General features: G+C 35.7%; 1 protein-coding gene across 1 annotated transcript; it reads right to left on the bottom strand.

Moving 5' to 3' along the window:
• Nucleotides 1-2167: 2167 nt before the first annotated feature.
• On the bottom strand, nucleotides 2168-3031 carry LOC109157746. The gene has a single exon (XM_019305586.1). It carries the CDS (start codon nucleotides 3029-3031, stop codon nucleotides 2168-2170), a length of 864 nt encoding a protein of 287 aa, XP_019161131.1.
• Nucleotides 3032-13950: the final 10919 nt, after the last annotated feature.

The following is a 13950-nucleotide window of genomic DNA, read 5'->3' as shown; positions in this document are numbered from 1 at the left end:
TTATATCACAGCTGCCTGTAAGTTTGGATTATGATGATATGTGGTACTGGGAAGGGGAGTTAAGGGGGTGCTACTCGGTTAAAGACGGCTATAGAAGGTTGGGTTTTGTAAATTCACAGCCTTCTCCTGTGTGGAATAATGTTTGGAAGTTACAGGTTCCCCCCAAGTGGAAGGTGTTTCTATGGAGAGCCCTTTTAAATATATTTCCCTCGCTTGATAATTTGATAAATAGGAGGGTGGACCTAGTTAATATTTGCCCGTCATGTGGCTTATACGAGGAATGTGTTTTGCATATTTTTTGTTCGTGCCCTTATGCTGTCAATGTTTGGCATATGTCTCAAATTCATATCCCCTCTTTTGCCAACAGGAGTTTTTTGCAATGGACGGAGGAGTGGCTCGGTGGTGCAACAGGTTTTAGTATTGATGTACAAGGCCAAATATGTGGTTTACTCCATGCTATTTGGTCCGCTAGGAACATGGCAGTGTGGGAAGGTAGCTTGACGACGCCACTCTTGCTGCTTCGACGCCATGCAGCGTCCTGGACCGCTTGGAAGAATTGTGAACAGCGCCAAATTGAAGCTTGTAGCAGACTCACTGTACAGCACTCCACGGCAGCAGCTGCTTAGTCCACACATGCAGCGGCGGCTTTCCATTGCTTCGTGGATGCCGGTTTCCACGGTACACATCATGCACCGGCTTATGGCTTTGTGGTTTTGGAAGGAGATTCCTCTTTTGTAGCGGCGGCAAATGGTCCTTTGGTGTGTCAGTATGATCCTCTCTTAGCGGAAGCAATGGCGTTATGTGAAGCCCTCTCTTGGTTCAAGGATAATGGGTACTCAGGTGGAAGAATTTACATGGACTCATCAGTTTTGGTCTCGGGACTTAATAACTCTAGTTCGTTTCGCAATTATTTTGGTTTTACTCTTTTGTCTTGTAACCGTTTAATTAATGCTATGCCTGGAACTCTAGTTTGTTTTGTTAGTAGGGACGCCAATCATGTGGCTCATTCCTTATCTAAACATGTAACTGCTGTAGCAGGTCGTTTGTTATGGAGGGATATTCCTCCAGCTTTTATTCAGCCCATGCTGTAGCAGGGACTCATCAGTTTTTTTTTTTTTTTTTTTTTTTTTTTTTTTTTGGGTCAAACTAATTCCTTAATTAGTATAATAATAAAAAGAAGGAAACGACTACCTAATAACAATATTATAGTACACTAAGTTTTAAAATCTATTTAATAGTTTTCATTTACAACGATTTTTTACCTTTTTGTATATTCATTGAATAAAAATAATTTTTGATTGTAAAGAAAATTTTATTACCATTTAAATACTTTGTATTAAAGATTTGTTATACTATAATTATCATTATAATGATAATTTTGAAAATATTTTATTTATTATAAATATTAATATTTTGGAAGATTTGCGTATATTTATTTTGATTATAAAGATAATTTTATTACAATTTAAATACTCAGTAATTACTTTCAATTCCTTAAATTATTATTCTCCATTATTAACTTAGTTACAATTATTTTCTCATGTTACTCAATTCGTTAATTTTATTATTAGCTTAATTTTAATTAATTTTTGAATTATTATAATAATAAAAGGCTACAAAGAAACATTAGGCCCAACTTTTAGGCTACACAAGAAAAGATTTTGGTCGGGATTGGCTACACAAGAAGCCATTGAAGGTGAATCCAATATCTTCACAAGCTGCAAATCTTAGTAGAATAGCGGAGATCACCACCCCCCACGTTACGGCATTCTTTAGACACATGATTGCACTGTCCAAGAAGTCTTCACAAAACTATAAAGTCTACAATTATTGAATCATCCATCATCATATTAGCTCATGTTGGGTGAAAGCCCGTAAAGACCAAGCCTAACACCTGCAATCATTATTGTGTAAACTATGGTCCACACAAGTTGTATGGATCATTTTTTGTTTACTGTAAAAATAATGTGCATTCAGTATAAAAATAATGTACATTTAGTATATTAAAAATGTACTTTTTGTTATGGTCCACATAACATTGTGTGGACCATGATCCACACAATAATTTGTCTAACACTTGATAGCTGAGATTATTGGGACGGGGCTGGTAAAGGGTTTAAAGGGCTAAGTTTTTTTTTTTTTTTTTTTTTTTTGAAACAAAACCATATCAACTTTCATTATTGGAAATCAACAAACTTACAATAAAAACAGGAGGAATGTAAAACCAAGAAACACGATCAGTCATGGAACCAGATTCTCTCGCAATGCGATTGGCTACCTGGTTCCCTGATCGTTTAACAAACAAGAACTGCAAATCAACAATTGTAGAAGCAATATCTTTAATATCATCAATAACTAGATCAAAATAAGATTCTCCTGGCTCCCCCCGCACTGCGTGGAAAAACTCTTGAGCATCTATTTCCACATCCACTCTTTGGACGCCAATTTCCTTCAGCCAACTTAGCGCCTCCCGTACGCCCAATGCCTCTGCCATACGTGCATCCTCTGCTACGCCGTAGGGGGCTGCCATGGCCGCGAGGAAAGCGCCATGCGCATCCCTTAGTACCCATCCAAACCCCGCCCTACCATTGTACCCATTAAATGCTGCATCCACATTTAATTTGCATCTCTCTAGCATCGGCCTCTGCCATCTTTGCACTACCACGCCAGCCACAACCCCTTCGGTCCCTATCTCATGCGCATGTCTCCACCCCTGCCAAAAACTTTGAGCAAGAGTGAAGATCTTCGCCACACTAACAGCCTCTCCCCTCCAGACCGCTGCATTTCTGCATTGCCACATACCCCAACATAAGACCAGTCCGAAACAAAGCCCGTCCTCCTCCAGTGAATTACGCAGAGCCTGGAACCCCATGGAAAATGTGTGTATCGCATGGTTTTCAACATTCACACCGAGGCGCCTCCAGCACTCCTTTGCCACATTACACGTGAAAAACACATGTGCGCCTGTCTCATCATCTACGTTACACAATCTGCCTGTCGTCACACACTCCACTCTACGCCATCGGAGCATATCGGCAGTTGGGAGATACCCGGTGCAAGCTTGCCAAACGAAGGCTTTCACCTTGCAGAGAAATTGTTTAAAGGGCTAAGTTCAGCACTTTGCATCTCCAAAATGTGTGGTTATATAAGGAAATAAAGTTGTGCATTCTTTACTAGCTATAGTTTTTGACATAGTGGTAAGTGTAACATTTAAGACTAATTGATGTTGGTAGAGAAATTGTTGGACAAAGATGGATAAAAAAAAAAATAAAATAAAATTAACTCGATGGCTGCTCGATTGTTGAGCAGAAGCCTATAACGAAATATTCAGTATAATTTTTGACATAGTAGTAAATTTGCTTCATTTTAATTAATAAAATAATGAGTATGCCAAGAAAACGCACCGAAGTCTTGATGGCTAAAGTCGTTATGGGCCATGATTCTAGCGACTAGCGTGACAGAAACGATGTCCTCCAAAGTCATATTTCCGGAATTTTAAGAGTTCAATTTCTACTTGCGTGTCGTGTATCAGAAATTTCTATTCCAAGACAAAATGACGAGTCCATCTGTTGAATTTATACTTGCAAGTTACAACGACCTGCAAATTAAATAAAACAAAACGGTAGATGTTGGAAGTTAAAATTAAAAATAGTAAAGTTAATAAAACCAGGCTAATAGCATAGGCAAATTTTACTGTGCAACATGCTCCAAAACACTGTTGTTTCTTTTAATAAAAAGAAATGACACCGATTCTATGTAATTAGTTATGTTTGTATAACATATTCAGTTTTATTTTATATAAAATTATAGTTTCATTTTGTTTCAGTTACAGTTTCAATTCATTCAACATTATATATATACAGATTATAGAGAATAGTCTTATAACAGTGAGACATGTATGTTATTGAATTTCTTTTTTATACACAATGTATTCTCGTTACAACACCGCTAAATTATAATTCTAATTCAATTACCATTTTATTGTACAATATACACTCAAATATTTAAAACTGTTATTCCGTTTCGTTTTATGTACACTGTAGTTTCATTACCACACAACTAAAGTATCATTTTGATATAACTAAAGTATCATTTGACAATATATACTCAATATGTGAGACATGTTATTCATTTAATTTAATATATACTGCAGTTTCATTTAATTTCAACACAACTAAAGTATCATTTCAATTTAATTACAGTTTCATTTGATAATATAAACACAATATGCGAGACAAATTATTCAGTTGAACATACAAAAAGTACGAGATTATTGTTAAAATTTAATAGCTGCCATTTCTTTACTTAAAAAAATGACACCGTTTTTTATTATTATTTTTATTTTTATTTTTTAATAATTGAATAAGCAACCGATTAGCAACCTGCAAAAAAAAAAAAAAAAAAAAAAAAAAAAAAAAAAAAAAAAAAAAAAAAAAAAAAACCAAATAAACAAATTTAGCTAGTAAATGTGGCTGATTAGACTTTAATTTAGTTCGTGGTGGAAATTGAGCACTTCGCAGTAGTAGATGGTTCTATTTGACTTGTGCCTAAAATTAAAGAAGATTTCATGAATGCGGATACCCTAAAGGCATCCTCAATAGTTGGGGATTTTACCCCAGATTTTTGTGAGCCCCAACATCCACCTCATCATCCATTATCTCACTCAATCACAAAATCTCTTCTTCCCATTAGTTTTAAGTTTTTTCACAACTTTTTGTGGACCCACTAATTTACCATTTCTATATTTTAATTATTTATTTATTTATTATCATTATAATTTATAAAAATTATAATTACAATTATTATTTTTATTATATTTAAATTAAACATATCAAAATTCAAATAATTTTATAATTATAAATTTTTAATGTATCTACATTTAGTTGAAATGATAATTATAGAATTAAATTACTAATAAATATAATATTTAAAATTTAAATTATTTACTACATGGCTAAAACAGATTATATAAACAAAAACAATTTTATTAAAAAAAAAAAATTGTGACCGTTGTTGTGCAAGGGCAAAACAACTGCCAAAATATTAAAAATAAAATAACAAAGCTATTTCCCGGCCTGCAGGGATATATCCAAATATACGAATGGGCAGTGGGCGCGGTTGGTCAGTGCTTCAGCTGACAAAAACTGACATAAACCATATATTTGCAGGGAGAACCAAACCCAAAATAGAGCATTTTGATTTTGATTTTTTTTGTTTTTTTTTTCCTCCCCTTCCCACATTCTCTCTCCTAATCATTCTTACATTATCTCTCAATTCTCCCCAACCATTGTGGATGCTCTGAGCATCCATATTAGTTGGGAAGAATATGAGAATAATGTAAGAGTGATTAGGAGATATGCAAAATATTAAAAATAAAATAACAAAGCTATTTCCCGGCCTGCAGGGATATATCCAAATATACAATTGGGCAGTGGGCGCGGTTGGTCAGTGCTTCAGCTGACAAAAGCTGACATAAACCATATATTTGCAGGGAGAACCAAACCCAAAATGAGCATCCATATTAGTTGGGAAGAATATGAGAATAATGTAAGAGTGATTAGGAGAAAGAATGTGGGGAAGAGAGGAAAAAAAAAAAAAAACTGTAAGGCGCGTGCCGTATGGGCGGGCTGCTGTGCGCTTTGTTTCTTTTTTTCTTTCTTCTTCTTTTTTCTGACATTATTTCCTATTTTACAGATGCATTCTTCCCTAATTAATTCTCCCCCACATCAATATTATTTTTAGCTTGAGAGAATTATTGGTGAAATAACTCACTATTCTTCACTAGTTTAGATGCTCTAAGTGCATCCACATTAGTTGGGGAGATTTGGGAGATAATGTAAGAGTGATTAGGAAAGAGAATGTGGGAGGGGAGAGAAAAAAAATAACAAAACAAAAATTGAAAAAATAAATAATAAAAACCTAACGCGCTACACGGGCGCGTGCAATGACATTGGCTGTGAGCGTTGTTGTTTTTTATTTTACTTTTTCCTTTTTTTCTGACATTTTCCTTGAATTTGCAGAACAAATATTTTCAAAAATAACCCTACCCCACATTTGTTATTATCCCCACCCAAAATAATTCATCTGACAATAATTACATAATATCCACTGATGTGGATGCTCTAAGGCTAACATTATCCTGCAAATCTCACTCATTTGCTAAAATGGGTCCCACTTCCATATCATCAAATTTACAAATTCTTTACTATTTATTATATATCCCTGCAAATCTCTTTCATTTTAAAAAATGGGTCCCACTTTCATATTATATTATAGATATAATAATAAAATAATATTAAAAGAAATAATAAAATTAAAAAGTAATAATAAGTCCAATATTTGGAAGTAAAAGCTACAGCCTATCGAGAAAGTATATGAACAGATACTACAGCCTATCCAATCAAAGTACAAAAAGTGGATAATTGCAAATTCTCTCTCCCCTTGCTATATTTGCCAATTCTCTCTCATATTGCAAGACACTTGGCTTTAAATAAAAAAAAAAAGATTTATCTATCTTGCCATGTCACTTTGCCAATATCAAATTTGCAGGAGTGAGGATAGCCTAAGGGGCGTTTGGTTCACGGAATCTTTAATTACCCCAAGTTTGGTTAAAGTTGTAGGAATGTAACATTAACTTGTTTGGTTGAAGGTTATATTTTAAGTTATATTATATCAATTACTTAAATGCCCTCTTAGAAATTGAAAGGTGTAAATTACAAGTTTTTGTTTTCATAATTCAAAATTTAACAAGCTTCTAATGATGATGATGATGATGACAACGATGATGATGACGATGACGATGACGATGATGATGACGATGACGATGACGATGATGACGATGATGACGATGATGATGATGATGATGAGTACTGTTAAGATGCAATTCAATAATAATAATAATAATAATAATAATAATAATAATAATAATAATAATAATAATAATTGAATAATGAGGTCTATGTAATGAACATGGTTGTAAAAATCGGTCTAGGTGTCCGCCTAGGCGCTAGGCGCCTTTAGACCGTGGCAATTTCTCGCCTAAGCGCCCCGCCTAGGTTACGGGCCGCCTAGGCGTCCGCCTAGCGCCTAACTCGGCCGATTTGGCCGTCTAGCGTCTAAGTTAGTCGAGTTAACTCGTCCATTTCGGTCGAGTTAACCCGATCGGCTTGGACTATTTTTTTATTATATATATATATGTGTGTATGTATGTGTGTCTGCACGCGCGCATACATATATATAATATGACATATATACACTCGTAGACTAGTTTGATACTTTGAATCTTTTGATGATTGAAGTATTTGAGTATTTCATATTTGAGTATTTTTAATTTTTAATATTGTTTCAATGTTTTTTTTGAAAATCATTGTTTTGATGTTATGACTTATGAATTATAATTAATTCATTTATTTGGTGTGTTATTTGATTAAATGTTGAAAACAACCTCATTAAAATTATCAAACTGCAAGTCTACCACTATTTTTTGGCGCTCGCCTAGCGCAACCTAGATTCCGCTTAGGCGCTAGGCGCTGTCCGGGCACCCGACTAGCGCCTAGCGCCTACTGCAACCATGGTAATGAATAGAAGACAAATAAATGAGGGCAATTTTGGAATATTGAAAAGTAATCTCACATTACCTAATCAAAATTTGGTAATCACATTACCTCAAATATACTCTCATTTCCTACGTGACAGTAATCTTGTATTACTTACCCTCTCAGATTACTTAAACCAAACATGGTAATCTAAGATTACCTTTCTCAGATTACCTTTGATACCTTGAACCAAAGGCCCCCTAAGAGCATCCTTATCAGTTGGGATTTTTTAGGAGTTATTTGTGGGCCCCAGCATCCACCTCATTCTCCACTATCTCACTCAATCACAAATAACTCTTCTCCACATCAGTTTTAAATTTTTTCTCAGTTTTTTGTGGACCCACTGCTGGAAATTATGGAATTTCCGACCACCTGAAAGTGATCTTAAATCAAGTTGAATGTAAAAAATGGTCGGAAATAGCAATAAAGGTTTTTCCGGATACCAAAAGTGGTCGGAACAAGACTTTCGACTTGATTTAAGATCACTTTCAAGTGGTCAAAAATTTCATAATTTCCAGTAGTGACCCCGCCATTTAACCCACTATATTTTAATTATTTCTTTATCTATTTTATTTATAAATTTATATTTTATTTCTTTATCTATTTTACCCCAACATGCATACTGGAATTTGCAAAATATGCAAACTGGAATTGTTAAAACAAAATAAAATAAAAAGATAATTAAAGTTAATTACTTAAAATAAATTAAAGTACACAAAAATTAAAATACAAAATGGTTAAAAATAAATTAAAGTACATAAAAATAAAAATACAAAGCGGTTAAATTAATTACTGTTGTTGCTCCATATATGCTCAACCAAAATTTAATTCCAAAAATATTAAATTTGGCATTTTATAAAAAAAATTAAAACAATAAAAATAAACAAATTAAAAAAATGGAAACGAAAAGAAGCGAAACAAAACGAAATGGAAACAATGAATTAAACAAACAGAAAAGAAAAATGGAAACGAAAAGAAAAAAAAAAACTAAAAAATAAAAATTAATTAAAGATTGAGCTGGCAGCTGGCGGCCACTCTCAATTGCCCAGTCGGGCGAGTGTCGCACACGCGCCCAGCAGGGTGGTCAGTGAGACGCAGTTGCGTCTCACTGCTTTGTTTATTTATTTATTTATTTTAATTTCTGACATTATGCCTTAATTTGCAGTAGAAATATTTTTGAATTAACCCCACTCCATATCAGCTTTAACTCTGGCTGGAAAGAATTCATGTAGAAATAACCTCATATTATCCACTAATGTGGATGCTCTAAAGTCCACATTATTTAAAAGCTCAAACTTGAAGATTTTACTGTTCCAAAACCTAAATAAGATCACCTATTGAGGATGCTCTAATACTCTTTTAACGTTTTTAGATTGCAAAATTACAATAGTTATATCCTGAACCATAATACATGTTGCTACAAGCACCTAGCACATTCTTATTTTTTTCTTAATACATTTTTTTAACTTCAATTTATTTTCGTCTTTTTTTTTTTTTTTTTTTTTTTTTGTAGATATAAAATTAATGTATATAAATATATCATTAAAAAACTCTAATTAAGATATTTTAACTGATATCGATATCATTTTTTTTTTCATTTCTTTAAAAAATAAATCAATAGATACACAAAAGCATTACTTAAGTGTAACATTATATTTGTGTACATTTAATCCTGTTCATAACATATAGAAATATAGAATTAACATTATGAACCTACTATAGAGCGAACGAAAATATATATGATGTACATTTATTTAGTATATATTCCATTGGGCAAAGCTGCAAATGGTTAGGACACCCCGTCAGGTTTATTGGCAATTCCATCAAGTTAGGAAAGTGCATTTTCCCTACTAGTGGAGATCATCCCTTCTCCTCGAGTGCGGAAAGTATACATGGAGTTCATAGTGATCAAGGTGACATTTACCCACAACGTGATCCTTAGCACACCGAATCTTGGGGATCTAGGCGCCATTGTTTATGTCGAACATCTTTGTCTTAAGTTCCGAACACCCGAAAGAGCTGGGGTCGCCCAGTCCGAACAGAGGATGTCGATGTCTGGCTATCTCAAAGCTTTCAGTCGATAGGAAAACAAGACATGCGAGTATATGCCATCATCGAGCAAGTTATGAAGGAAGAGTCAGCCGAGCGACTAGAGCCGAAAGTTAAGTTGGGGAAGCAACCTTAAAGACTGCCCACCCGGAGAGGAAGGTGCAACTGGGCCTAGGGTTGCCCGACGAGGTTAAGGAAGTTGTGCTAACGGTTCTAAGAGAACACAAGATTATATTCACTTGGGGCTCAAAGGATATGACTGACGTCAACTGGGCGATCATCATCTATATTTCTTAGCGGCCAATTTGGTTGTTCTATCAGTAGTGCCGTGAGTTTGCGAAAAGGGAAGTAGCTACCCTGTTAAAATTGACTCAGTTCGGGAAGTTGAAAACCTGACTTGGTTAACCAATGTTGTGTTGGTACCCAAGCCCTTGGCTTGGCGAATGTGCGCTAATTATATTGACTTGAATTAGACATGTCCTAAGGATCCTTTTCCCTTACCTAGGATTGACATATTAGTCGACTAGATGGGTGGGTGCGCCCTGCTAAGTTCAATGGATGCTTTCGAGGATATTACCAAATCTTCATGGGGAGAGGGAATGAGGAGAAATGACCTTCATCACCTCATAAAAGAGTATATTACTACAAGGTAATACCATTCAGCGTGAAGAACTCGAGGTGAAACTTTCACGTGAATGGTAGCCAGATTGTTTGGGGAGCTACTCAGAAAGAACATGGAGGTGTATGTGGATGACTTGTTAGTCAAAAGTAAGAAAGAGACCAAGCACACAATGGATTTGAGGGCACATTTCGAGCAAATGATGAGGAGGTTCAACCTTATATTGAACCCCAAAAATTATGACTTCCCAGTAGGGATAAATTTTTTGAGGTTTATGGTTACTCAACGGGGGATCAGGCCTAACCGAGAGAAGGACAAAGCAATCTTTGATATGCAGCCTCTAACCACTTTGTTAGAGGTTTAATTACCGGGAGAAATTTGTGCAAAATATTATAGTTGTTGACGAAATAATTGTCTTTACAATTGTTCTTATATATTATATGACAATATGAATTTAGAGTTAGGCGTCAGAAGCTCCCTGACTGATTAATATATAAAGGAGCAATCAATGTTTAACTCAACTCACTAAAATCAATGTATTCTCATCATAACACGTACAAGTAGGTATTTGTACGAAAGAGAAATTAGGATGATAAGGTGGCTGTTCATGTAGAGACCCATAATTGATTTTGATCAAATACATTCTCTCATAATGGATCAAATTAAGCAACATGTAAAATATTAAAACACAAAGGTCTTTATAAGACATTAAATATTAAAAAATTGACTGAGTGTTTTTCCTGCTAAAAAAGAAATATGCAAATAATATGTGTCATTATGAGTTCAATAGAGATTTGTTAATGAAGTTATTTAATCTCACTCTATGTTTGATGGATGGTATACTAAGCTGACCGGAAGGATCAAGAAGGAATGAGCAACTTGGGCCTATTCATAGTTTAATAAGATTGGTCTTATAATTCACAATGTAATAAGGATTGAACTCATTATTCCTAATGTAGTAGGATTAGGGCTTATTATTCTCAATGTAACAATGACTCCCAATATGAGCCAGTATAGGATTTCTATTCCTTATAGGGTTCTTAGCCTAAAATATGTAAAAACAGACCCAATACATAGGGAGGAGGAAATGCAATTTTCACTATTCACAAGTAGTATTCAACAATACAACAACAATATTTTCCCTATATTTTCTAGGCTTAAGTGTCATTCCGCATCATGAACTAAAACCGATTCTAGGCTTAAGTGTCATTGCATCATGTTTTTAGAGGTTTCCCTATTGCCTGATGACATGGCACCAGTAATGTGCTGATGTGGACATTTTATTAAAGTCAATCCCCAAATTTAAATATAATAACTTGAGGCGTTGCCGTGTTCTCCACCCTGTAAAAGTATTTCTGGGAATTCACCGGTTGTTGCTCGCCCAAATATTGCATGTTGCTCTCGAATTTCTTCTCCGGCAAGTCTGTGTCTATCCAGTTATCTTTCAGGTACCCGAAACTCCATAGTCGACCTCCTGCTTTCGGTAGAGATCTCCAGGATAATGATCTCCGACAGGAACTTCTTGACGTCGTTGATGACAACGTTAATGCCGAAGGTGGTGAGAATTCCATGGCACACTTTCTGGTGACTAGTTGCTGGTTTATTGACAAGGATTGGCACTGCACGAAGAGAAGAGAAATCCGAGGGATCCCAATCTTGTTTGTGGTAGAATCATGTGTCTTCTCTCTTCTACAGAACAGAAGAACGGCAATTTGATGCGAAGAGCAGACAAACCTAAAATCGAAACTGTGATCCTTGACGACATCGCTCCTAGGCCCGCCCCCATCAAGTACTTGGCTTCCTGCAGCGCCCCGTCAGTTCCTGCAGCGCCCCCGTTCGCTCGAGGTGGTTGTGTAGAGTTAGCAGAACTGAATGTTTATTGAAGTGAACATAGCAAGCTATAAATAGAGTACATTGAGAGGAAATAGAAGGAGGTTGTAACAAAGCTAAACTACAGGAGTACAACTAGAACAAATAATTAGTAGAACCTGTTCTCGCAGCCGTGCTTTTAAGCTTTCCAAGTTGAATCCCGGTTCTTGCCTATAAGTGGGTCCCTCGTGGATCCACCAAAGGTCTGCCTCGTGTCCGAAGTAGAATGAAGCTATCTCTACGCGGCGCTCCTCTGGGCATTCTACTAACCCGAGGATTTTGTCGAAGGTTCGGATCCATTCTTCGAGGATCACAGGGTCCTCTTCCCCCAAGAAGGTGGGTGACCGATGGTTTGAGACTTGTCGAGTGACATCCGAGTTTCCGTTTGGCGGTGGTGGTGGTCGGTTTACAGAGGACTACGTCGCTCAGTGCCTGGGCGACCTGAGTCAGTTGCTGTAGATTCTGAGCTAGAGGATCGTGAGTGGTGGGTTCGAGGGTCCTTGATTGCCTTCTGTTCGGTGCCATGCTGATGGTTTACAGGGTCAATGTTTTATTGTAATGATGAGTTAGTGTGTTGCACCCTTACCTTGATGCGATAAGTGTAGGCGGTTCTTTAAATTAAGTGCAGAATAAAGTGAGGGGGAGGTTATGTAAATAGGTGGGCTCACAATCTCACCGCGCGTCCTAAGTTTCCTGAATCCTATGTTCCTAAATACCTAGAGTTCAAGCTTAATGTCCTAAAGTCTTGTCTTAAGAGTCTTATCCTAGGGTCAAACTTAGGCTCTGATACCAACTGTAACACCCCTAAAATTTAAAACTTTGAATACTTATGAAATAAAGGTAATACTATCATTTAAATCCCAAAACAGAGCATACTAAACATAAGAGTTTGGGGTGCTATGCCACATCTGAGCTGGAGAACTCAGATGCACAGGCTAGACTATCTAAACATCCTCAAAACAATGTCAATACATCATCATGGCATGCAGGTCGAAAGGGAAACTAGCTAACTAAGCCTTGGTCCTCTAGCGCGCTCCGGAGCTAGTCATCTGTGCCTGAAAGCCAAATATATCTGTTCAGCGAATAATGCTAGTAACCCACTCCAACGCGTTAAAATACAATATAGGTATATATACACACACACACACACACACACACACACACACACACACACACACACACACACACACATATATATATATATATATATATATATATATATATATATATATATATATATATATATATATATATATATATATATAGATAGATAGATAGATAGATGTGTATTCAAATGAGGACATGTACATTATAGAGGACTGTGAGGACAAATGTAGTGTGTGCCATTAGCCGGTATGTCGTGTGTATGGCCGAATGTAGTCGTGTGCCACAGTTTGTATGTCGCGTGCTAGATTTGTTAATATATAGAGCTTGGGTTCGAAACTTGATGTTTACATATTCTTGTGTGGCATTATGTATTAAGTTGTGTGCCTGGTATTAATTTGTTATGTGCCCATTATTTGTCCTCACAATCCTCTATATATTGTTGTCCTCGTTTGAACTCAACCCTATAAAATATATATATATATATATATATATATATATATATATATATATATATATAGGAAAACCATTTTGAAGCCGGAAGATATATAAACTTAGGAGACTCTATTTTAAAACCGAGAATAGACTCAACAAGTAAGGATAAGCACATTTAATAGTTATGATCACGCATATAAAGATACTAGCATACAGACTAAGGTCACACATCAACATATCAGTATTCAATCATTATCTCAACACATAAGCACACTTTGG

The sequence above is a fragment of the Ipomoea nil genome, unplaced genomic scaffold (genome assembly GCF_001879475.1).
Source record: "Ipomoea nil cultivar Tokyo-kokei standard unplaced genomic scaffold, Asagao_1.1 scaffold2792, whole genome shotgun sequence".
NCBI lineage: Eukaryota > Viridiplantae > Streptophyta > Magnoliopsida > Solanales > Convolvulaceae > Ipomoea > Ipomoea nil.
This window is presented reverse-complemented; position numbering and strand designations above follow the sequence as displayed.